Below are 27,449 nucleotides of genomic sequence, written 5' to 3' on the forward strand. Positions count from 1 at the left end.
CCATATTTAGTTCAGTTCCAGATCTCATTTTGTTTGGGCCTATAAGAGAATGTTTATTCAGGAACTTGATTTCTCTGCATAGGATGGAATGTAATTATGTTAGGCCTATATCAATGCCAAAACAACCCCTCTACCTTTTCCGTTTAATAAAACACACTGGCCAGGCAGCTAGACTTGGTAAATATGATAGATGCAGTAGGTTCAAGCATGATCGTCTTGGTTGGATAATGTGACATAGTTAGAATTCCATTCAGTCATTGTTTCTAACAGAGATATCAAGTGAAGCAGTCAGCTTCTTGTTTCATTGGGCCACATTTCATCATTTTCTAACAAAATAGGAAGGGGAAGTAGTGTCTAGAGTAAATGAGCTGGGGATAGGCTGGTCTTTAATCAAATTAACACCACTCATCATACCAATGAATAATAGGAAATATAAAATAATATTTATCTGATCCACAATCAATACTTACAAACTTACAAATGATTGGACCCATATATTGTAACACTTATTTGAAATAGATATTTCATCTACATTATGTTAAATAAAGGAGTTATTGATGAAAAGTATATATTTTACTCATGGAGTTTGCATTGCCATGTGTGAATGGTGTTTTGAACATATTTCAAATGCAACATAATAATAGTGAATGTAAAAAAATAATTAACATCAGGTGTCATTCGATGGTATACACCAATGTCATTCTAAAATGCTTGTCTTGGGTATGCTAAACAATAATCATTGTTCCTTTGTTTTAATCCGTTGAAGACTCACTACCCCCAACACCGTCCTCCTATCCCCACCCCACCCCCACCCCCACCCCCACCCCGCCCCCAGCTCTGTTGTGGGCTTGGCCAGAGCTGGTGACCTCCTAACAAGGCCACATGGTCAGGCGAGGGGGAGATTTTATACAGTAATTAGGTGATGGAGTCGGGCCCCAGCTCCACTGCCACTGTTTAAAGCTGGACTGGTAAGGCTATTATTCAATGAGGGTAAAGAAGCACCTAACTGAGTATAGAAACCATGTACTAAAGCTTACAATATACACATATTTCTGACTTTATTATGCACATATTGCATTGGATATGCCTGTAATGTTATGAGTCATGCAGCATACATTACATGGTGTTTCCAACATGAGGATGCATTCGAGCGTGATGAGAGGAGGAGCATCTGGGATTAGGGGCCCAGTCTTTTATTCTAAAGTGAGGTACACAGTACTGTAGGCTGTGATTCTCCGTACCCCATAGTGACAAAATCCATCTGAAAAAAGAGAGAAAAATGAATGTGCTGGCACAACACAACAAAGACAAATGGAAAGCACCATAATCCTCAGTGATAACTCCTTAATTTGACACAGTAAAAGGCTCACAAAGAACAGCATAATTCTCCTCTCTCTCATAAACATCTCCGGTGTTCAGTCTGTGACTGACGCCTGTGCTTTGGTAGGATGACATAATCAGAGCACGCCATGGCTGGGCTTAGGGAGACAAAGTCATGTCTATGGAAACGCATGCAGGACAAGGTCAGGTAGCAGAGCACCTGCTGGGAGGGAAGGCATGGTGAGGGGATAGGATGGGAGGGGGAGGTGAACAGTGATGGTAGTCCTCTTAATGGTTAGAGTCTAGTAAACAATGTACTCTTATTGTTGGGGAACCATTTCATTGTTTAGTGTGGACCCCATCCCTAAACACACTAGCTCTCCCCTAAACACACACAAACATACACACACATAAACATGCAAACATATGCTCCTTTGCCCCCCAACCCTTCTTCCACCCAAAACACACACATTTGCTTAGAATAGCACATTGTGGCTGACAGGCTAGATGCACTTAGTCATTGGTCGCTTAATCTAGTCGCCCTAATCATCCAACCATTAGTCTAGAAAACGGATTAGACTCAGAGAGAGAGAAAGAGAGAGAGAAGGAGAGCACATCCTGCTTATTGCAGTCTATCGCTGCCTCAGCCTCTCTTTGACAGAGCGAGAGAGAAAGAGAGAGAGAGAGAGAGAGAGAGGGGGAGGAGAGAGATCGGGGATGTGGTGTGTGTGAGGGGAGGAGAAGGAGGGGGTTGGCTTTAGTGTGATGTGAATGGGCGTGAGAGAGAGAGAGAGAGCATGAGGAATTGAGAAAATCAACCTGCCTCTTTTGACTGAACAACAGGATGGAAGAGCTGAGCTCCTAGCCACACTGATCAGAGAGAGTTTTATTTTTGGAGAGGGGAAGAAGGGAGCAGAGGGGAACCGAAGAGGGAGGAGGAGGAGAAAAGGCCTCAGCGTGGGGATAGATAGCAGAAAAATGCTGTCATGGGGAGAGGGGGGAGGGAGCCGACAGAAAGGAACAGAATGAGACCAGGCAGGGTGGAGCGGAGCTGAAATGTGGAGGTAAGTCCTGTCTTTCTCTACTCAGAGCCTTGAGAATGCACACATTCCAAATTCCATATGTCCTGTGTCTGGTGATAATGAATGTGATTGGCTTGATCAAGACAACCTAGATGCCTCGATGTGAGCATACATATGGTCTTATTTCTAGTCGATTCCACCAGAGATTCAGAGCATTCTGCCTTACAGAAGTGAGAGAGCAGAGGATGTGTCAACACAATGAACGAACGCTTTGTCAGGGGTAGGAAAGGATGTCTGAGCGACATTCTGCTATCTTCACGCTCATTCTCCCCCCCCTCTCTTTCTGGTGTTGTGGGCTCATTTAAAAAACGGTGTTATGACATTGACATGAAGCCACTGCAGACCTTGCTGTGTAGGGTGCTCTGGGCTGCAGAACCCAGAGATGTGGGCCAGGTGGAGGAGGGGAGGGAGGGAGCAGAGACAGGGAAAATAAAAGAGAGGGATAGAGAGGATCTATAGTGATACAGAAACAATAAGACAAGATAAATAGGATTAAATATATATATATATATATTATTATTTATTTATTTTTTACAAACAAAGGTCTGCAGCCCCTGCCTGTTTTTGTGTGGTGGATACAGATGATAAAGAGGATTGAGAGGGTACTGCATGTAATGTGCACAGCTAATGATGGAATGGAGAACCAGAGCCGGGATCAGGGTGTTGTTTTCAAGGTGGCAAAGAAAAGGATTGATGCAGGAGATTTTTTTCTTCTCATTCTGGCTGTGAGGGGGGTTGTGTTTTTGAGAGTCGGGGATGCAAGGGACAGTGAGGTCTGTTGGAGAAAGAGAAAAGGGGGAATAAGGAGGGAGATGAAGAGGAGAGGGTTGAGTGACAGCTTACATAAGCCAGTGCACTAAAAGGACGGGCCATTTAATTTATTTTGCGCCACATGAGTCCTCATCATATGTGGTATTCACTGTGGTTGTCAGTAGCAGACAATCTCATTCCATATGATGATGAATGCATCGGGACTTGACATGGTGAAGTCCTAGCTCTCTTTCCCGAAGAGTGCGGCAGGCCGCATGCTTGTCTAAATTTGATGACAGAAGCCCTGTTTATACCTGGTTCTAACATGCGGCCTTTGTCCTTATCTTGTCCACATTCTGATTTTGGCCACATTTTTGGCCAAGTGTAGACAATTAAAAGACTCATTGTGATCTGATTGTGATCAGATCTTATAAGTGTAAAGAGACAAGATCAGGTCAAGATAGGGTCAAGATCAGGACAAGATCAGGATGAAGGACGCATGTTAATGACAGGTATAAACAGGGCTAGTGACTTGGTCACGGTCTTTGTGCGTTCATGGCCAGATTGGTAGAGGGCGTGACGTTATCCATCCGAGACTGTTCATCTGTGTGGTTGGCCAGATGTGCCCGTGGATGTGTGTGTGTGTGTGTGTGTGTGAAAGACCCTCTCCCCTCCAATCATAGACCTACTTTGACAGTGACACGTCTGACAAATGTATCTAAAATACAGAACATAGGCAATGTTAATCTTCTGAAAACAAGCTCTCTGAGAATGAATATATATGTGACAGGGGGTCACTGAGCCCAGATGCAAACAGCAGATTTGTTGGGAGACGATAACACACAACTACTGTGTGGCATTGCACACAAGGCGCATGGGTACAAGAGTCTAGCGATGCTTTGAGGTCACAGTGCCATTGATGGGGACAGATGCCAGTATAACCGAGGGAAACGGACCTTACCATGGTGCTTAAATTGTCATGAAATGCTACTCAAATATTTCAAAATCATTGATCATGAAATAATATCAGAATACTAATGTTGTAATTAGAAATTAGGGTTGCAAAGAGGCATTCAATTTAGGATCAAATGTATTGCTAACTTGAGTATACTTTGATTAGGTTAAGCCAAATGAAAATGGAAATGAAAATGTCAACTCTAAACAGCAATCTCAACCCAACAGTCATTTATTTGTCAGTCAAATTAAGGTTAATGGATATACCCGCCTGTATTTTAGGATAAAGTAGACTACCATGTACTCCAACATTTGGGCCCAAAAAAGGTCTGTTCTCTATTATTTGACAACATAACATGAAAAAGCTTTCCCCTCAGACGTTTCTATACCTACAATAATATAATTATCAGATGTGTGTGTGTCAGTGACAGAAATATTCCTGTTCTAGTTGAAGTGTTGAAGCACTCAGGCGCTCTAAAAAAGCAAACCTTTTCATAGAACATGTTAAAAATGTTGCTCTTTAAATATGCTGTTTTGACCCAAATGATGGGAGCTAGCCATTGGCGTCAGAGCGTGTAGGCGTTTATATTTGTTCATCTAGCGAGGACTCATAGTATCGTCACAGTATGGAGCTATAAAAACCTGTGGGTGTCTGGGACTCTTTTTAAATATGAGAGGCTCTCTGTCAGTCATCAGGGACATGTGTGACACACATTCTTTAGCTGAGTGGGAGGAGAGGAGGAGAGAGAAGAGAGGAGAAGGGAGGAGAAAGGAGGAGAGGTGAGGCAGAGCAGCTAGTCTCTGTGATCGATCAGGCCCACTTGTATTTCCTGCAGAATCAAACTGCTCCACATCACTGTCCATTCCTACACCAGCCCCTGACCACAGAGGACAGATCTATACAACAAAAATGAGTTATATAGTATGAGGCATCTGATCTGATGAATCAAGGCTGTACATACAGAACCACTTCATGTCTTTATTAGATATATTAAACGTAAAGGAGCTGTTACATGTTTGTCCTTTGCTGGTTTAATAAGTGGAGATCCTAAAACATTGAAGCCCTAAATGACTTATATGATGATGGAAATAATAGTGAGAGTAGCAGTTACACATTTGTGCCGCAGGATGCTTGCAGAGCCACAGGGCTAACAGATCCTGCCTGCTTCAGAGGTACTAAAGCTGTCTGTCACCCAGGATTTAAACTCCAGCTCACACCGCTGCCCTCTTTGCATACCAAATTATATTTCCATGTCAAAAGCAACTCCTCTCCATAGGGCCGCTGCAGCAAATAGCCTCTCAACAGTCAACCAACTGTCTTCACATAACACAACGTGGACAGGCGCCTATCTGAAGCAGAAAGACGATGTGAAAAGGCTATTCAATCTATGTTTAGGCCTACTGTGCTCCACGAGAGAGGAAATTTACCATGGTGCTTCCACACTGTGCCGTGACAAACTGATATATTTTTCCTCTCATCTTTACGTAAGGACAAATGACCAATATGGGCGAAAATTACAACCACACCTATAATATGGAAAATACAATAGTTAAATGATTTCAGTGGTGTCTCAATAGAAATAATCAATATGTCCAGTCAATGGCACTTCATCAACATGGATCAATGTTTCCTAAGGTTACGAGGCAGATTATCCTCTCCTCTGGAACATGAGTCAGCAGAACCACTCTGTCTCCCTCAGTTGGAGCCATTTTGCGTGACTAGGCTTAGCCAGACTGTGTCTCTCTAACTCTCCCAGTGAGTAGTGTGTCTGTGTGACTGAGGGAGCCTGGTGGACAGAACAGAGGATGGTAGGATGGCGGATAGCAGTGTAAGCCACTAGGTGGATCCTCTAATCGGCTTGTGCTCTCCTTTGTCACCTGTCCTCTGTGGCCAGGCTCTTAATGGGAGCTCAGCCCTCTCTGGAGTGGAGTCACCCTCAGATTTCTGTCCCTGGGCTCTGGCTGGCCCAGCTCTGCTCTGCCACACAGGGCCTGACTGCACAATGAGCAGCACAAGAGAGGAGAGATATAGGAGAGCGAGAGTGAAGGAGGGAACGAAGGAAGGGAAGGGGAGAGTGGCAGAGATGAGGAATGTTCAGGGAGAAATATGAGGAGAGGCAAGGAGGAGTATTAAAAAGATAGAGGGTGAGAAGTAGAAAATGAGCCAAATAAAGGTACTACATTCTACTATACTACTATCCCACTACACTACTATACTACTATACTACTATACTATTATACTAATATATTATACTACTACACTACTATACTACATACTACTATAATACTACCCTACTACACTACTATACTACTATACTATACCACCACACTACTATACTACTATACTATTATACTACTACACTATTATACTACTACACTACTATACTACATACTACCATACTACTACACTAATATACTACTATACTATTATACTATTATACTCCTATACTACTATACCACCACACTACTATAATACATACTACTATACCACTACACGACTATACTATTATACTACTAAACTACTATACTACTATACCACTATACTACTAATATGCTACTACACTACTACACTACTATACTACTATACTACTACACTACTATACTACATACTACTACACTACTATTATACTACTATGCTACTATGCTACTATACTACTATACTATTATACTACTAAACTACTATAATACTATACCACTATACCACTATACTACTATACTACTACACTACTATACTACTACACTACTACAATAATATACTACTACACTACTACAATACTATACTACATACTACATACTACTACACTACACTACTATTATAATACTATGCTACTATAATACTATACTACTATACTATTATACTATTATACTATTATACTACTACACTACTATACTACTATACTACTATACTACTATACTACTATACTACTACATTTGTGTAACTGGAAAGAACACGCTTTGACCTGTATAGGTTTATGTGTTTGTCATTTCAGTTTGCTAAATGAAGCCTTAAATAAAGTGCATTAGGATTATGATAATAATTATTTTGATATTGCGTCAGTTTAATGAAAGCATAACGTCTCTACAAACATCTGCTGAATATTTGAATAAATTCACACTAGGGAGGTTCACTTGCTCATCACAGATTTGCCTACTGTAAATAACCCACTTGTCAGAAATACTGTAGGCAGTGGGTGTGTGGAGTTTGCTGTCGTCAGTGTTGTTAATCAACCAGTTATATCATACATACACTGACTGAAAAACGCACACAAACACCTCCTATTCTCGTTGTTCCAATTCCCATTATAGAAGTGCACTCTGTGACATTCAGTGGTGCTGAAAGGAGATCTAACTCAATACACTCCCACGACATCACTACTTCCCCATTCTGTGCAAAGACTGATCAAAAAGGCAGAAAACAACTCTGCACTGAGAATCTGTCAGGGAAAAAAACCTCAACACACAATATCACATTCATCGGCAGATACATACAAAACAGTGAACATCATTACTGCTCTAGACATGTGGGAAAAGCACTTCGTGGTTGTGTCCATTCTATTACAGTCAATAAGGGTGGAAAGAGTCACTGTGCAACTGGCTGCTTTTTCATTTGAAAGGCATTGGCGGTAAAAAGAGGATAACTAAAAAACAGAGTAACTCATTAGAAGCGCTTAGCTGTAGCACTGGTAGATCGGTCCTGCCTGTGTGCCCCTGAGAGTCTCAGACAGCCGCCGCACACAGGAAACACACAGACAGGATGTACCTCACAGACCAAGGTGGAGGGCCGCACAGCTGGGTCAGGATCAGAAACACTGAGCAGCACAGTGCACTAGCACCGATACTCTCCTTTCCTCATTATCATCACTTAGTTACTACACTGGTGTTATACCCCAGATTCACTCCCAGTATTATCCTAAATACAATACACACACACAGACATGTGGACGTGCGCACACACACGCACACACACACTAACACACACACGCATCACTAACAGAGCTCAGAGAACCAGATATAGCCGTGTATATAGCTAAGTTATCGTTACTCATTGTGTATCTATTATTACTTTTCTATTATTTCTCTATTTTCTTTCTCTCTGCATTGTTGGGAAGGGCCCGCAAGTAAGCATTTCACTGTTAGTCCACACCTGTTGTTTACGAAGTATGTGTTTATTTAAAAAAATTGAGATCCCAGGGTACTAGCATCTGTATCTGTTCACTACATTATCATACCTTACAAAGCCACTTGCCATTGATTTAAACTAAATCAATGTGCTTGGGTTACAGTCTCCTTCTCACCCTCCACTCCCTTAAAGCGACACTGATGGCAAGGTGACACTCTGATGGTTGAACTATACTGAACAAAAAATATAAACGCAACATGTAAAGCGTTGGTCACATGATTCATGAGCTGAAATAAAAGATCCCAGAAATGTTCCATACGCACAAAAAACGTATTTCTCTAAAATGTTGTGCACAAATTTGTTTACATCCCTGTTAGTGAGCATTTCTCCTTTGCCAAGATAATCCATCCACCTGACAGGTGTGGCATATCAAGAAGCTGATTAAACAGCATGTTCATTACACAGGTGCACCTTCTGCTGGGGACAATAAAAGGCCACTCTAAAATGTGCAGTTTTGGAGCGTGCAATTGGCATGCTGACTGCAGGAATGTCCACCAGAGCTGTTGCCAGATAATGTAATGTTAATTTCTCTACCATAAGCCGCATCCAACGTTGTTTTAGAGAATTTGGCAGTACGTACAACCGGCTTCACAACTGCAGACCACCTGTAACCACGCCAGCCCAGGAACTCCACTTCTGGCTTCTTCCCCTGCGGGATCATCTGAGACCAGCATGCTCGTCGTCCTCAACAGGGTCTTGACCTGACTGCAGTTCGGCATCGTAACCGAGAACATTGGGCAAATGCTCACCTTTGATGGCCACTGGCACGCTGGAGAAGTGTGCTCTTTACGGATAAATCCCTGTTTCAACTGTACCGGGCAGATGGCAGACAGTGTGTATGGCGTCGTGTGAGCGAGCGGTTTGCTGATGTCAACGTTGTGAACAGAGTGCCCCATGGTGGCGGTGGGGTTATGCTATGGGCTAGCTACGGACAAGAACACAATTGCATTTTATCGATGGCAATTTGAATGCACAGAGATACCGTGACGAGATCCTGAGGCCCATTTTTGTGCCATTCATCCACCGCCATCACCAAATGTTTCAGCATGATAATGCACAGCCCTGTGTTGCAAGGTATGTACACAATTCCTGGAAGCTGAAAATGTCCCAGTTCTTCCATGGCCTGCATACTCATCAGACATGTCACCCATTGAGCATGTTTGGGTGCTCTGGATCAACGTGTACGAAAGCGTGTTCCAGTTCCCGTCAATATCCAGCAACTTCGCATCAGCCATTAAAGAGGAGTGGGACAACATTCCACAGGCCACAATCAACAGCCTGATCAACTCTTTGCGGAGGAGATGTCACGCTGCATGAGGCAAATGGTGATCACACCAGATACTGACTGGTTTTCTGATCTACGTCCTTACTTTTTTTTTAAGGTATCTGTGACCAAAGGATCCATATCTGTATTTCCAGTCATGTGAACTCCATAGATTAGAGTCTAATTAATTTATTTCAATTGACTGATTTCCTTATATGAACTGTATCTCAGTAAAATCGTTAAAATTGTAGCATGTTGCGTTTATATTTTTGTTCAGTGTATAAAGCATGATGCAAGACACATGCAAACACACAGAGCAAAATCAGCTTGTATCACCAGGCACAGTTAGCATAGTGGTTCCAGGGCAATGCACAGTTCTATTTAGGTCATGAGGTAAAGAGCACATAGAGCAGATGAGACAGAGCAACAGGCGGTGTAGAGGCCAGTGCTGTTTGAGTCTAGAGACAGAGCCATCAGGCGGTGTAGAGGCCAGTGCTGCTAGAGACTAGAGACAGAGCAACAGGCGGTGTAGAGGCCAGTGCTGTTTGAGTCTAGAGACAGAGCCATCAGGCGGTGTAGAGGCCAGTGCTGCTAGAGACTAGAGACAGAGCAGCAGGTGGTGTAGAGGCCAGTGCTGCTAGAGACTAGAGACAGAGCAGCAGGTGGTGTAGAGGCCAGCGCTGCTACAGCCTAGTTACAGAGCCATCAGGCGGTGTAGAGACCAGTGCTGATAGAGACTAGAGAAAGAGCAACAGGCGGTGTAGAGGCCAGCGCTGCTAGAGACTAGAGACAGAGCCATCAGGCGGTGTAGAGACCAGTGCTGATAGAGACTAGAGAAAGAGCAACAGGCGGTGTAGAGGCCAGCGCTGCTAGAGACTAGAGACAGAGCCATCAGGTGGTGTAGAGTCCAGCGCTGCTACAGCCTAGAGACAGAGCAACAGGCGGTGTAGAGGCCAGCACTGCTAGACTAGAGACAGAGCAACAGGAGGGCCTGACTGGAGCAAGGTGTCTGACTGCCTAGAATCTGGAAGACAGGCAACTGTAACCACTGCCTTCTAAGACATCAATGTCATGCAGAACATTGTATGCAAGAGGACAGATGCAGTTGGTGTTGTGTCAGACTTTTAGGGCAAAGCATAAGTTAAATTAAACCAATCTAATGAATGGTCACTGTGCATGGGGTGGCCAGATCTGAGATTCATGATGAAAGAATGTGTGGTAATACACAGAGCCTATCTGGGTGAGTGAGTGTGTGTGTGAGAGAGAGTATGTGTGTGGGTGGTGCAGCCGTTTCAGGAGCACCAGGCTTCATTTCGAAGCACAATTGCGGGGATAGTGAGGAAGTGAGGGAGGTCAGTGTCTCTTCCTCTCTGAGCGGACAGGGTAGCGGTACCAGTTCAGACTGCTTTAAATGCTATTGGTGGGCAGTGTCTCTGCCTCAGCCTCAGAGACAGCTGCACGGATGGGAGAGGAACCAGAGTGTGCAGTTCAGCTCCACATAATAGCAGCAGTGATGGAGTGAGGGTCAGTTCCTCTCTTGTTCCGGTCACACACACACATACGCACACACACACACACACACACACACACACACACACACACACACACACACACACACACACACACACACACACACACACACACACACACACACACACACACACACACACACACAGTCATGGGCAGAATCACACACAGTGCCGTTGCAGAGGGACAGCTGTTCTTCCTGCCACTGTGGGTAGTGTGCCAGATTCAGACAGACAGACACATTCACTCTGACTAACTCTTCACGAATGCTATGTACTCCCATATAACCTCACAATATAGTTCTTTGACAATGCACATTACCAATACCTTAGTCAAAATGTTCATAGGCTTTCTCACAGTGGTGATGGATGGACATAGTAATGTAAGATGGAGAGACAGAGATGTATCATCGCTCTTTTAGCTGGTAGTATTCAGTAAAATAGGAAGTCAGGGTTAGATGCAGAAAACACAGACAATTCCATAGAAAGAGCCTTTTCAAAGTCAACTTCCTCTTTCTGGCCTGCATTTACTAAAATAGGAGGTAACACCAGATTTAAACATGCTCAGTTCATGACATATTATACATTTATATGTTTCAATAAGCATGTTAAAACACTGAAGCAGTATGTTTTATCAATGATCAGAATAACTGAAAAATTTAAAAATTGCGTTCTTTGTCGCTTTTCGTCACAAAAGGGGCGGCTCTTTGTAAAACATTCTGGCATTCAACATACTTTTTTCCTACCTGAAAATGGAGTCACGCCGTATAATTCCTTCCGCAGCCTAGGGGGCAGTGTTGTCGCTTGGTTCCTTGATCTGATCTATAGGCTATATAGAGTACCACAGTTTGAGTCATAATACCCATAAAACCTAGCGGTCAAACAGCGGCCAATCATTTTTCCACCATTCATTTTTCCCATAGGGGATTTTAGAAACATTTAAAATAAGGGCTGTTTCCCCCCCACACAAACACACACAAATGAAATGCTAATTAGCTGCTAATATGGCTATCATAAAGAACTACAAATGCCATGATGATCTGGACGAGAGTGCCGAATCGAGGTAAAGGTAAGAATCTCTAGATTAACTATCTCATGTTAGCTAAACGTAGTCATCAATAAATTGGCTACATTTATTTAAATTGACAATTCTGTGAACTGTCTTGTGCACGATTTAAATTGACACAATAACTGTTAGCAAAGGTGTCAGCTAGAGATGACGTGCAGGAGCTTGCAGTGATTAAAATGTCAAGCCATGGGTTCATTCTGTGATAGCTAAGATACGGTACCACATGGCGTAATTAAAATGTCAAGCCATGGGTTAATTCTGTTACTGCAGTTATGCCACAGGCTGGCGTTTTATTTTGAGATTGGGTTGCCATACACACATGCACATCTCTTTGGTATCAGAGATTCTCAAAGAGGAAGGGACACAAAAGAACTGAGACTGTTTTACACAATCGAATCTGAAACTAGAGATGGCTTAAAATGTCACATAACTTAAATTGGAGCTTTCCACACACATATTTGTAGAAATCACACACACACACTCTCACACACACACACACAAATTATATGACAGTACACAATTCCATGTACAGTTCTTTGTGATAACGAAACTAAAGGTATGGCTTAATGTTTTCTTTGTGTTTTGGACTGCCCAGGCCCAGGGTCAGAGAGTGGGTTTGGGGGGCTTCTCCCTTAATTATTAAATACTGTCTAATCCTAACCCCCCTCTCCCCTACACTCATTAACAATTGATAGCACGGCAGACATACAGTATGTTCAATTTCTGAAGGACAGATTTGAGGGAGTACATCCTCCTCTCAAAATGTATACGTTTTTAGTTGTGTTCAGGAGATGCTAATTGTTGTCCCCCACGATGAAATCGGGGAGGGGACTGTGGATCGGTCTCTGTCCGTCCGTACGTTAGTCAAACGTGATATCTCAGTCAGCACTGGCCAGATTTTGATGAAACTTGGGTGAATGATGCGTCTTGCCATGGAGATCCGGCATTTACAAAATTACACTGATTGGCCCAAAAAAGGAGCTATAGTAATTAACTGAAATGTGTGTGTCACACCAGAGAGGAAGAGGCAAAGCGAGAGGGATAACTGGGCCCAAAATCTGTCTTCTCCAGCAGGTGGCGTTTTGTTAATTTTTTCCGCTCACCAAGCGATGAATTCTTGTATGGAGGTCAATGAGAGTGTCGAATTTGGCTAACAAAAAATGTAATGGCTTATTTGCTACGAGTGGCTTATTTGATCTAATATACGTTTTGTAGCGCTTATGCTGTTACAAGTGTAATGATAAGTAGGACACGTGACATCCCAGCAACTTTGAGAAAAAACACTTTATAACGGAGTTGTGCCTGTTGTTCACACGTGTATCTGCCCTCTCATTGGCTAGAATAGACCTACCCGATCTTGCCTCCTCCCGCCTTCTAGTCTGAGTACCAGTCTCTTTAGCTAACATTCCACTTGTCACTCCTTGTCATTGCAAAAAATAGTATTTGGCACATGATATGGAGTACAGGAAGTGGATTAGCTAAAGAGACTGGTACGCAGGCTAACTTTCATTGTTAAAGCGGCCACTTGAGTATCTGGTCAATATAATGGATAATTTGTGGTGCATCCTTCGTGGGGGACAACATGTTTACTGTTGCCTTGTTTCAGTATAGCCTGAGCCTAAAGTTGGGCTTGACCTCCACACACCAACCAACAGTAGTGAGAGATGCCCAGGACACTATGTCACAAGGTCCTCCACTGGCGGACACACAGGCAGACAGCAGCCAACACACTCTGTAAGTTACATTAAATAGACTTAGCATGGAAATGTGAGAAGTGACAAAAAAATGAATCCAACTTCCTGTGCGTCCAATGTGACGTATATTTTAAAATCACCAGGGTAGGAAGGTAGAAGGTTGTGAAGTGATAAGAAACATGTGTGGAAGGCAGGGAGGGTCATATCTGTACACTCCCACTGGCTGCTGTGACTCAACCTGGAGACCTTTCCAGAAGCCAGGGGGACTAACTGCTGTCCTCATTGCCATCATGCCAACATTTGATCTGGAATGGTATCAAATACATAAAACACATGGTTTCCATGTGTTTGATGCCATTCCATTTGCTCCATTCCAGACATTATTATGAGCCGTCCTCCCCTCAGCAGCTTCCACTGGTACTGAGTGAGCTAAGACCAAAGCTCTGGGAGGGGTGATGAGTTCGTAAGCTAACAAAAAGTCCTGAAGCTTTCCACTTCCCACCTTCTCCTCTGCCACTGACAGCGAGCCTCTTTTCCAAGGCAATCTATCGAGTAGAGGAGCTATGTGTCTTTGGAGACCAATAACTCAGACGGACGTCTGCTAACTATATGAAATTAAAAAAACTGAGATAAAATGCAGGACAAAATTAGAGAGTGTGCCAGAACCAATCACTTAGCAGTCTCTGGACCTGGCACAGACCCTACTCAGCGGGCAGCAGCAGAAAGGAGGGGTGAGGTGGTGTGAGGTAGAAGTAGCATTTGCATTACTTTATTTCCTGAAACCAACTTTGTGTGCAATAACACACCCACTGGCTGTTTTTAGTATTTTCAACCAGTTTTGTGTTTCTAATGACACGGTAGTCATGCAGTGTCAGTCCAAATGTAACAGGCAGAGCTGGGATCAATAACGGGCTCTGGGATTGGCTGCCGGGCATATTGAGAATACGAGGTTAATCAATTATCCCTAATGGTCGATTTAGGCCCCATTGGACCATAAGCACCAATCACTGTGATTTGGAGGACTGAGGTTGCGTAGCTGGTGGCAGTTCTGTGATTCAGCATAAAAATGCTAGCATGCAATGAGGAAAATTGTGTGAAACCTGATGTTGCTCTCAAGTCTAGTGATAGTATTTAAGAGGGAGAGAGAATCATTTCATTACACTTCCATACTTAATAAGAGATATTTCTATTAAACACGAGTACTTCGTTTTTCATCTAACATGTATGCTTGGAATCCTTGTTAACGTTTCGCACTTCTCTGCAGTTCTAATGAGGGTTTTTGAAATCATGCCAAAAGTACAGAAATATATACTCTTGATGGCCTTTGGTTTGATCTATCATAGTAATCTGGCCTGCTCCCAATTTCAAGAGATAATTTTAATCCCACATGTGCGTAGGTAACCATGAGTCAAAAACAGAAACAGGTCAGGGGAGTCGGTTATTTTCAACGGCAGGTTGCATAGTCATTGACAGCATAGCTGATTTATAACACAGGAACCAGCTTGAATATTCAACAGACACCGTAACATACAGTAGAATAAATCAATGAGTCCATAAGGGATCTGTAAGCCTAGACACCCACTGAAACCTTCCATAGAGAACCAGTTTATCACGTGATAGATCGGATATGGCCGAGGGGTGGATACATTTACATTTTAGTCATTTAGCAGACGCTCTTATCCAGAGGGACTTACAGTTAGTTAGTGCATACATTTTTTTTGTTTTCATACTGGCCCCCCGTGGGAATCTAACCCACAACCCTGGCGTTGCAAGCGCCATGCTCTACCAACTGAGCTACACGGGATACCTACCCTGGTCATTGATCACATTTAATGGCTGCCTGTGGTGAGCTTTTAAGCTGATTCTCACAGAGCTGGGCCTGAAATAAATACATTTATACAGTACATTTAATTAATGTACCCTACCGTAGGCTACAGCAAATACAATTGATCATTTATCCACAAACTTTTGTTGTTGCTGTTTTCCCCCTCAAAATGATTTGCTGATAAGAAGGGGCTTAAAAATGCATCCGATTTAAGCTTGATGAAAGCGTGTGAGATGGAGGTCAGGAGTTAAACAGAGATTTGTAGTTGGCAGCCTAGAAGGCAGTCTCTCTCTGGTAGTCCAGTTAGCCATGATGGGAGGGGGAGAGCAGAGCAGGGATATGATGACGACACCCATCCTGTGACGGTTAAAAGGTCAGGATGCCTGTGACATCACTTCCTGCTGCACAGGACGAAGCCTAGAAGGGAGGAGGGGTCAGAGATGATGCAAAAAGAAAAGTGTCCAGGAAACATGGCTTCCCTAAAGTGGGTGTATGGTCACCATGGCAGCCCTCTGACCCCCGTTTCATAGTCACATCCGGACAGCACACACCAGCTGCCCTGTAGCCTGGTTCTGGGCTTAGCATGTACACCAAACAGGATGGAGACCCCACTGCGCTGAGCGCTCATGGCCTCCAAACCACTAAGGTCCCAGCAGAGCTGGTGAAAGATAGACAGGACTAGAAAACATGAGCCCAACACAGAAATACTGTAGTACCTGTAGAGGGGATGTCTGCTAGAGTACCAAGGGGCTGACAGCAAAGTCCTGCTATAAAGACTGGATCAACACAGGTCACACAGAGAGCAAAGATACTCAGTATAGTGACTGAGATCTGAGATCATTAGCAGCCAGTCACTGCTAGCAGTGTTTTATCAGCGCAGTTAGACAGTGCATCAAACACCAATGTTCGAGCTTAATGATGTAGCGAGGCAGTGCGTTCCTGGTTGGGCTTCTGAAGCAGTGAGACTGCTCTGCTCTCTGGTTTCATGAGAGGATCTGTGGACTGTGGAGTGGGACCGCTGAACGGTCACGATGAACGCACCCAATCTTCAGAAAGTCCTGGAGAACACTCTAATCCCTTAGTTGCATGTCTTGGGTAATCCCTCTTTGCTTAATCCTTTGCCAGAGGAGGAAATACCCTGCAATTTGTAGGTTCTTGTGATTTACTGTAATATGAACTGCATACAATAAAATGGTTATCTTAAACTCTCTGTTATATCTGGACCCTTTCTCTCTAAAATTAGCCGCCGAAATTGTCGCAACCCCTATTACTAGCCTGTTCAACCTCGCTTTCGTATTGTCTGAGATACCCAGAGATTGGAAAGCTGCCGCGGTCATCCCCCTCTTCAAAGGGGGTGACACTCTAGATCCAAACTGTTACAGACCTATATCCATCCTGTCCTGCCTTTCGAAAGTATTTGAAAGCCAAGTTAACAAACAGATCACCGACCATTTCGAATCCCACCGTACCTTCTCCGCTATGCAATCTGGTTTCCGAGCTGGTCATGGGTGCACCTCAGCCACGCTCAAGGTCCTAAACGATATAATAACCGCGATCGATAAAAGACAGTACTGTTCAGCTGTCTTCATCGACCTGGCCAAGGCTTTTGACTCTGTCAATCACTGCATTCTTATTGGCAGACTAAATAGCCTTGGTTTCTCAAATGACTGCCTCGCCTGGTTCACCAACTACTTCTCAGATAGAGTTCAATGTGTAAAATCGGAGGGCCTGTTGTCTGGACTGGCAGTCTCTACGGGGGTGCCACAGGGTTCAATTCTCGGGCCGACTCTATTCTCTGTGTATATCAATGATGTCGCTCTTGCTGCTGGTGACTCTCAGATCCACCTCTACGCAGACGACACCATTTTGTATACATCTGGCCCTTCATTGGACACTGTGTTAACAAACCTCCAAACAAGCTTCAATGCCATACAACACTCCTTCCGTGGCCTCCAACTGCTCTTAAACGCTAGTAAAACTAAATGCATGCTCTTCAATCGAACGCTGCTTGCATCCACCCGCCCGACTAGAATCACTACTCTCAACAGGTCTGACTTAGAATATGTGGACAACTACAAATACCTAGGTGTCTGGTTAGACCGTAAACTCTCCTTCCAGACTCACATTAAGCATCTCCAATCCAAAGTTAAATCTAGAATCGGCTACCTATTTCACAACAAAGTCTCCTTCACTCATGCTGCTAAACATGCCCTCGTAAAACTGACTATCCTACCTGTCACGCACGTCGACTGATGACTCGTGGAACCAAGGCGCAGCGTGATAAGCGTACATCTTTATTGATACACAACACACGAACAAAACAACAAAACGAAACGATACGTGAAGTCCTGAGGTTACACACACCAAACCTTTACAGGTCAAGATCCCACAAACTAACTGGTGCCAACAGGCTGCCTAAGTATGGTCCCCAATCAGAGACAACGAGCTACAGCTGTCTCTGATTGGGAACCACCCTGGCCAACATAGATCAACACGATCTAGAACAAAAACATAGAAAACTAAACAATGAAAATCCACACCCTGGCTCAACATTTAAGAGTCCCCAGAGCCAGGGCGTGACACTACCGATCCTTGACTTCGGCGATGCCATTTACAAAATAGCTTCCAACACTCTACTCAGCAAATTGGATGTAGTCTATCACAGTGCCATCAGTTTTGTCACCAAAGCCCCATATAGTACCCACCATTGTGACCTGTACGCTCTCGTTGGCTGGCCCTCACTACATATTCGTCGCCAAACCCACTGGCTCCAGGTCATCTATAAATCTCTTCTAGGCAAATCCTGCCTTATCTTATCTCATTGGTCACCATAGCAACACCTACCCGTAGTATGCGTTCCAGCAGGTATATCTCACTGGTCATCCCCAAAGCCAACACCTCCTTTGGCCGCCATTCCTTCCAGTTCTCTGCTGCAAATGACTGGAACGAACTGCAAAAATCTCTGAAGCTGGAGACACTTATCTCCCTCACTATCTTTAAGCATCAGTTGTCAGAGCAGCTTACCGATCACTGCACCTGTACACAGCCCATCTGTAATTAGCCCACCCAACTACCTCATCCCCATATTGTTATTTACATTGTTATTTATTTTGCTCATTTGCACCCCAGTATCTCTATTTGCACATCATCTTCTGCACATCTATCACTCCAGTGTTAATACTAAATTGTAATTGCTTTATCTTGGCCAGGTCGCAGTTGTAAATGAGAACTTGTTCTCAACTGGCTTACCTGGTTAAATAAAGGAAAAAATGTTTTAACAAAGAATAATTTCACATTAAAAACATTAACCCATTTTCTACAACGTTTCAAAACTAACATACTGCCCTAGACCTTTTGTTTGAATGAAAGCCCAACATGCAGATCTAAATAGATACTGAATTTGGTTAAAAGGAAGAGACAGATGCAACAGAAATAGGTTCACATGACCTTTAGGGTGAGGAAACCTTTCACGCTATAACGTTGATACATTCAAAAGAGTCACTACCATGTTAGACACAGAAACCACCAGACGTGTTGGTTAGTAGTCTGTGAGGGATGGAGAAATTAACATTGAAGCTCTGCACAGAAGTGAGATGAGCAGGAACCTGTAGTCACCATGGTCCCCAGTTGCGTATTTTAAATTAGCTATCTCAAACCCCTCTCCTGGGGTGGGCAGTTAGAAACAGAACATCACATACAGATATAAGATCTTAATCGGATAACCCTGTTGCAGGAGAACTTCCCTGCAATGCACGAAAAGTTACACTTGTGGTGTATTTGAGGTTAAAAAGGCTTCTGAAGTTTGAGATTTAAACTTTGAAAATTCAGATTTGACTTTCCCTTAACAAAAATGTCCATTAATTTTAATCCATATAATAATTCATATTTCCGGTTGCTGCAGGATTATTTTCCTGCTGTAGCGCACTGGCTCAAAGTAAGATCCTACATCTGTACAGTACTAGACTGGTTAGAGTTTCCCTTTATCAATCTGACTCATAACTTTAATATGTACAGTATGTCTCTAAGTCACTCCACAGAACATGGGAGTATAAGGATTTGCCTGCAGGGCAGGCCTTTATGTGGTTGTAATGAACAAGGCAACAAAACCACTGGATTTCCAGTTTTAAGCTGGCAATCAATTTATAATGCATGAGACTGAAAAAAGAGACTGGATTGATCAAATATTTAGCATGTGTTATCATGTTGTTAAAAGAGATGACCTACATTTATGTGTAATTGGTGTGGGTGCGTGCAGCTTTTGAGATTGTTGATTGCGTGCTTACAATCTGCCATTGACTGAATGGTACCATTGGTTCACTAAAAGCACCAGGGAACTATCTCTATGAGAGGCCCCAGGGGGGATGCATGGCTATACAGTGGATGTACCAGCTTGAACGATAGACCGCAAAAAATACTCAGAGTGTGCTCAATGAACACATACATATCCCTTAGTCCTGTTTGGAACTACAGTAATGCTCACATTTCAGAAAATGCTATCCTATTTTGAGTATCCAGCTTCCAGCTATCATCTTCAGACTAGTCATAGTTTCATCTTGACTCCCCACAAGTGTATCCAAACATTTGACTGACACAGCATTTCAGGAGACTATAGGCTGGGGGATTCATAATCCTTGGATGGAAACTAAGTGACTGGGCTTGGTACCAGCAGGGAGATGGATGTTGCTGCTCTGTCCTTGAACAAGTCAAACCTGATTTGCTTTTGAACAAATTGATATTATCCGGAAAATATATCAGAGTGAGTTACTGTGGTTAAGGGCATCTAGTAGATAGATAGCAATTCATAGATAGAGGCTTGATTTCTGAATGCATGTCCAAACATGTCATCATGTTCACATGTCATCATGGTCTAGGTCTAGGCCTACAATATTGTATTTATGCCACCAGGTACAGGTGTATTGTTCCTTTTTGGGGACATACAGAGAATTGCAATCTCCAATATTCAGTCAATATATGGAGTGACTATTTACATTCAGTTTTACAGAGGCATAGAGAGAGAAAGAGTCGAGATAAAAAGAAAGAAAGAGAGAGAGAGAGAGAGAGAGAGAGAGAGAGAGAGAGAGAGAGAGAGAGAATATTACTTCCTCACTCACCAATCACCTACACGTCTCTGCAGCATTCTGTGCTGTGTGCTGGCGCGCGCCGGGGAGCTGAGCTGAGCTGCATCACTGCACCTGCTCTCAAGACTGCATATCATCTGGAGACAGGAGATGCATGAGAAATAGCGAGACAGGAAGCAACCTTGAGAACCCTAAATTTAACCCTTACCTTAACCATTTTAAATGTTAACTTCAATGGGTAGGGACGCCTCAATGATCCCAGATAGTAAGGACCATTGAAGAATGCCCTATCTCACCTTCGTATTAACAACAAACGGGTTTCCGATATCTTGTGATTGACGTGAATTTCGTCATAGACAAGGGAAAAGAGAAAGGGACGTCAGGAACCGACGAAATTCATTTGCAAACAACCTATTTTCGCCGGTGAGTTAATCTTAGACATAAAATAAGGATGTTTAGAATAGGCCTATCTCACTTGTACTGTATCAATCAATGTGTTTCGTCGCGGGGTCTGGAAAAGTCTGGCCCAACCCACATGATGACAGAAATAATGAATGAGTTGCCAAGATCTGGTATCAATGTAGCCTAGGCAGCCGATGGTATTGGCTAGATCTGCACTATCGTCTAGGAATGATGTGCATTCCCGGTGTCCCCCATCCTCCGTTCAGGCTGCAAAGGCATAATTTCCCTCCTTAACTGGCTATAATTACATTTACATGACATTTTAGTCATTTTGCAGACGCTTTTATCCAGAGCGATCAGGGTTAAGTGCCTTGCTCAAGGGCACATCAATAGATTTGTCACCTAATTGGTTCGGTGATTCGAATTGGTTCGGGGAGCGAGCTTTCGGTTACTGGCACAACCGCTAGGCTATCTGACACCCCCTTGGCTGAACGCGGTGTGCAACATCCTAAATTGTCCGAAAATGGTGGTGAAAAATTGTGTTTTATTAAGAGACAGTACACATATTTTCCCCGTTTTTTCCCGCCGGCTCGCCATTAAAGATAGTTTAGGAGGAAAATTATGCCTTTGCAGCCTGGATGGAGGATGCTTTATTTACGAGCCGGTCCACGGGAGACACGAGTATATTACCGGGAATGCACATCAATCCTAGACGATAGTTCGGATCTAGCGGCAACTATCGGCTGCCTGGCAGAGAGAGAGAGAGAGAGAGAGAGAGAGAGAGAGAGAGAGAAATAAAGCCCTTAAATTGAAGTGAATTGAATTGAGAGAGAGAGAGAGAGAGAGAGAGGACAGACAGAGAGCGAAAGAGAGAGACAGACAGACAGACACAGAGAGAGAGAGAGAGAGAGAGAGAGAGAGAGAATAAAGCCCTTAAATTGAAGTGAATTGAATTGAGAGCGAGAGAGAGAGGACAGACAGAGAGCGAAAGAGAGAGACAGACAGACAGACAGACACAGAGAGAGAGAGAGAGAGAGAGAGAGAGAGAGAGAGAGAGAGAGAGAGAGATCTTATTCAGTTGGCAGGCTGGCCAGCATGGTTAGGTTTATGACTATTGTATTCAGGGCATCATGCACCTCAAGAATTTGAGGGGGCACAAAGTACATGAGGATGGCAGGGGGGTCCAGAGGTGGGCTAGGCCCTACATCTGTAAATTGGAGAATTTTACATTTTTCAAACACCTGAAACAGCTTGTTCCTGCAAACTAGAGCCATAATCATTATGCTTAATTCTATGTAAAAAAAAGAATCTATATATATTTTTCATATCTAAGCATACCCTTTGAGACATCTTTATCCTCCTGACTGGTGGTTATAAAAAAGAAAGAAACTAAACATGCTTCTCTGCATGTTCTGATTGTATTCTTAAATTGTCTTAGGACAGGAAGGCCCCCTCCTCCAGCCCATTGAATGTCTGAAGGTTGGATGTGGTGGCCCATATGTATTGCCTGGCAGCTATTTTTGGGAAGGATTTTTTTTTTTTTACAAGGATTCAGAGGTGAAACGATACTGAACAATACAACATGTCAGAGCTACTTGTTTTCCTATTTACGTTTCTACACTTCATTGTTGACATAAATGCATTTTAATTTCATGGGAATTTTTTGGTCAAAGGGACTTAAACACTGGTCTACGGTTTGCTTTGCAACCATTGAATGAAGTCTGAGGTGTCAGGAAGGATAATAGCAGTGTGGGTGGGAGATGGGTGTCTGCAGTCTAACCAGGCTGAAAAAGTACCATTGCTTTGTCTCTGTGCACAGGTGGCCAGTGGAAGAGACCAAAGAGAAGCAAGCAGGCGCTGAGAGGTGGGAGTTGATGGATGACAGATCAGAGAGGCCAACACACACACGAATCCTCCCCAACCCAGAGGACAGAGAGCTGGACCAAACCAGCAGGACCAAACCAAAACTGGACCACACCACAACTGAGGCACACCAGAATAGTAGTCATCTGCAAAGCCAAAGCTGGAGGACGTCCTAAAGGAACTTGGAATGGGTGGACATTTTCCAGACCTAAAATATATCATTGTATCTGACTGTGGGACTTGCAACGGTCATCTAATAGTCCTTTGCATTTTGTTATTGAATGTGGATGAAGACCACGTGTAGTACCTTTACTCATCAGGCCTGAGAAAGGGAGGAGAGATAGTTGGAGTCAGAGTCTGAGGCACCATGCAGTCTGACGACCTCTTCCTACGCAAGTTCTGCCGGCAGAGACCGCGACCCCCTCTGACAACGGTCAACTTTGACTCTAAGCGGGAGGGTGGGGTGAGGGCGCGGGTGGTGGCAGGGGAGTGGCCCCCGAGGAGGGATGGGACAGATGGGGAAAGTCTTACTACCCTGAGCTGTGTGGGTCTGAACCTGAGGTCAGTGGGCCGAGGACACATCATGCAGAGAAGCAACAGTGACGTGACGCTGGGAGACCTGGACTCCTCTGGAAAGGCGGGAGGGAAGGCCACACGGGCAGTGGGGGAGAAGGCAGGTGCCGGGGCCCAGGAGGACTCAGGGGTGGTGCTGCACAGGGAGTATGGCAGTCTCTCCTCACTGGAGAGACAGATAGGTCTTTCAGGAACCCAAGAGCTGAGTGCAGAGGACCAGGGCGCTCTGACCCCCAACGCCCTCCGCTTCAAAGACCCCTTTCTGCTGCTGGGCCTACAGGGAACCCCCCCAGAGCCAGACGGCTTCTTTAGGGCTCTGTCCGCCCCCGCAGGAGACACCCCAAAACCAGCCAAGCCCCCAAAGCCTGAGGGGCTGAGCAAGAAGGCGAAGCCCTCCCCCCCACAGATCCCCCAACCAGGTCCTAATGACAACCTGGGGGGAGGAGCCTGGGTCAGGAATTTTGCCCACTATGACGTCCAGAGCATTCTGTTTGACCTCACCGAGGCGGCCAGCAACCGAGACAGCATCGGCCGCAAAAAGAACATCACCTCAGGGGCGTCAGCTGCCTCGACGATGCGCCCTCTCACCCAGGCCACGCCCTCCTCGCCCTCGCAGAGTGGGGGCGGTGGTGGGGGGGCTGTGGAGGACTCGGAACAGTGTCTGCTGGACGAGGGAGACGGCAATGACAACGAGCTGCTGCTCAGCTGCCCCCACTTCCGTAACGAGATGGGGGGTGAGGAGCGAGCGGGCCTGGGGTGTACGCAGGGCAGAGGGGGCCTGTGGCTGAGCCTGAGGAACCCCAACGATGCTGTGTCAGTACTGGAGGAACCCAGAGAGAGCCACGTCCAACAGCAGGGCAAGAGCAACTACTTCATAGAACACGCAGACCTGGGAGCCCACTACTACCGCAAATACTTCTACATGAAAGGTGAGTGAGAGAGGTTGTTTGCTTTTCTTGATTTAATAGTAGAAGGCTATTTTTGTTAGTCAACAACAGTGTTATAGGGAAACCTGTTATAGATGTGTAATAACACTCTTTCCACTCCTCAGATCATCAGAACTTCTTTGGCATGGATGACCGCTTTGGTCCAGTGGCCATCAGCTTCCGTAGAGAGGAGAAGGAGGGGTCTAGTGGAGCTCAGTATAACTACAGGATCATCTTCAGAACCACAGAGGTCAGTCTACACTACAGACTCGTGGTCAAAAAGAGTAAACAGTATTGACAGACCTATAGGTCCTTTTATGAATACATACTGTCATTCACTCATACACAAACCCAAACTGACACATTATGGCATGACGAAAACACTCATCCATTTCAACCACTCACACCCCTCTTGCCTTTCCCTTCCAGCTGAAGACTCTGCGAGGCTCCATCCTGGAGGAGTCAGTGCCCTCAGCGGCCCGCCACACCACCCCCCGGGGCCTGTCTCCTAAGAGGCTCCTGGAGTTCATCATCCCGGAGCTCAATCTCCACTGCCTGCGCCTTGCCTCCACCTCGCCCAAGGTCCGAGACACCCTGCTCAAGCTGGACGAACAAGGGGTGAGTAGGTCCCACCCACCCACGGTGCTGCTAAAAGAAAATGAATATATATATAGATTCTTAGAATTAATAGAAATGGATAAGGACATTGCCATTTCAATTCATTGTCTATTATTTGAAATTCAGAGAGTCATCCTAAACAGATTGGATCAAACGCTCTCTCTCTCTCTCTCTCTCTCTCTCTCTCTCTCTCTCTCTCTCTCTCTCTCTCTCTCTCTCTCTCTCTCTCTCTCTCTCTCTCTCTCTCTCTCTCTCTCTCTCTCTCTCTCTCTCTCTCTCTCTCTCTCTCTCTCTCTAGCTGAACTTCCAGAGGAAGGTGGGGGTGATGTACTGCCGTGCAGGCCAGAGCTCTGAGGAGGACATGTACAACAACGAGAGCTCGGGGCCGGCCTTCGAGGAGTTCCTGGACCTGCTGGGGGAGCGGGTGAATCTGAAGGGCTGGGAGAAATACCGCGCTCAGTTGGACACCAAGAGTGAGCACTGCACATACAGATCTGCTATCTTAATTTGATCACTGTTGTTGCAGATAATAATTAAAATGTTGGACTTGATTTGCCCTAACAAAAAATGTTTCAACCCCCCAAGAAGGTTTCCATTATTTATAATCCACATAATAATTCAAATGTCCTGTTGCTGCAGGATTATTTTCCTGCTGTGAGAAACTGGTCAAATTAAGATAGTACACTTCATTATTACACTATCTAGACGTTATCTATAGGCTGGATCTAGCTCACCCTGTCTCGAGACACACACTATCTAGACATTATCTATAGGCTGGATCTAGCTCACCCTGTCTCGAGACACACACTATCTAGACATTATCTATAGGCTGGATCTAGCTCACCCTGTCTCGAGACACACACTATCTAGACATTATCGATAGGCTGGATCTAGCTCACCCTGTCTCGAGACACACACTATCTAGACATTATCTATAGGCTGGATCTAGCTCACCCTGTCTCGAGACACACTATCTAGAGGGCATTAGTTGGCAGGGATCGCATAAGATGAACACTATCTAACACTGTGTAATCATAGCAGTATTGGGGGAGGTAGTATAGTCACTGTGTGTGTCCTCTATCTTAATACTGTCCATCACAGTGTAATCTCAGCACCCTAGAGTCAGACCACAGTTTGACGGACAGTGTTTTAGTCTGTGTTTACACTGTCTCTCACTCTGTTAGCTAGTAGGCCGAGAACGACGTGTGTAAACCTTTCTGTCTGTGTGTGTGTGTGTACAGCGGACTCCACGGGCACCCAGTCCCTCTACACACACTACCAGGACTATGAGGTGATGTTCCATGTGTCCACCATGCTGCCCTACACGGCCAACAACACACAACAGGTAACAATACACACTGCTTTTACAGGACACCAAGGAAACCCAGTCAACTATCAGCTATAGTAATGATAGTGTGATAATATGGTATTTAGAAGGTACTTTTGAAATCTACATGTGGGGTCGCAAATTACGCTCAGAGGTGCTAAGTACTCTCGCCCAGCAAACTCTATTGCTGTGTTGGAGACCTAACGCTATCAGAAGCAGAGGTCCTAATCTTTTATTCAAGCACGGTTAGGTCTTTTTAGGCAAATGTTGAAGAGAATAATCAATATTTCACAAGCAGCATTCCTGTAGAAAATCTTCTTGATTCTGTGTTTATGTTATGGTTATTCTTTGGTGGTAGAAGCTACACATTTCCCCATAGTACTATGTTCAAATTAAGGCTTTCACGCTTGAGTAATGTCGCACAACAAGCATGACAGACACATTCTTTGTTCCTCTGCGTTTCTATGTCCAACACCCACTCTAAAAGCATGTTGTGTTTGCTTATAGCTACTGATATACTGCCACTCTGTCTGGCTGGCTGGCTGGCAGGCTGGCTGTCTGGCTGGCTGTCTGGCTGTCTGGCTGGCTGGCAGGCTGGCTGGCTGGCTAGGGAGCATCTCACATCTGTCAGCTCTTCTGGTGGAGTGATTTAGAAACACGACACCATGCAAATAACTAACATCAAATAACTAACACCAAATAACTAACTGCACATGATATCATTAGTGGATCAAATAACCAAAACAAAACAGCTTCCTCGCTCTCTTGACCGCTTCGCTAACCCTCTCTCTCTCTCTCTCCCTCTCCCTCTCCCTCTCCCTCTCCCTCTCTCTCTCTCTCTCTCTCTCTCTCTCTCTCTCTCTCTCTCTCCCTCTCCCTCTCCTCTCTCTCTCTCTCTCTCTCTCTCTCTCTCTCTCTCTCTCTCCTCCCTCTCCCTCTCCCTCTCTCTCTCTCTCTCTCTCTCTCTCTCTCTCTCTCTCTCTCTCTCTCTCTCTCTC

At 44.5% G+C, this 27,449-nt stretch overlaps 1 protein-coding gene across 4 annotated transcripts in view; it reads left to right on the top strand.

Annotated features, from left to right (window-relative positions):
• The first annotated feature begins 2,057 nt into the window (after positions 1 to 2,057).
• The window catches only part of LOC121541868 (signal-induced proliferation-associated protein 1-like), a 36,849-nt gene continuing 11,457 nt past the window's right edge, over positions 2,058 to 27,449 (top strand). For 3 of the 4 annotated variants that reach the window (XM_041851215.1, XM_041851213.2, XM_041851214.2), the window contains exons 1-6: positions 2,058 to 2,384; positions 22,964 to 24,509; positions 24,632 to 24,756; positions 24,936 to 25,124; positions 25,423 to 25,597; positions 26,366 to 26,469. In XM_041851215.1, coding sequence (XP_041707149.1) covers positions 23,375 to 24,509; positions 24,632 to 24,756; positions 24,936 to 25,124; positions 25,423 to 25,597; positions 26,366 to 26,469 — 1,728 coding nt within the window. In that variant the 5' untranslated portion in view covers positions 2,058 to 2,384; positions 22,964 to 23,374. The remainder of the gene's footprint in view (positions 2,385 to 22,963; positions 24,510 to 24,631; positions 24,757 to 24,935; positions 25,125 to 25,422; positions 25,598 to 26,365; positions 26,470 to 27,449) is intronic. The other variant, XM_041851212.1, reaches the window with a different exon arrangement.

Source organism: Coregonus clupeaformis, chromosome 27 (genome assembly GCF_020615455.1).
Source record: "Coregonus clupeaformis isolate EN_2021a chromosome 27, ASM2061545v1, whole genome shotgun sequence".
Classification (NCBI taxonomy): Eukaryota; Metazoa; Chordata; class Actinopteri; order Salmoniformes; family Salmonidae; genus Coregonus; species Coregonus clupeaformis.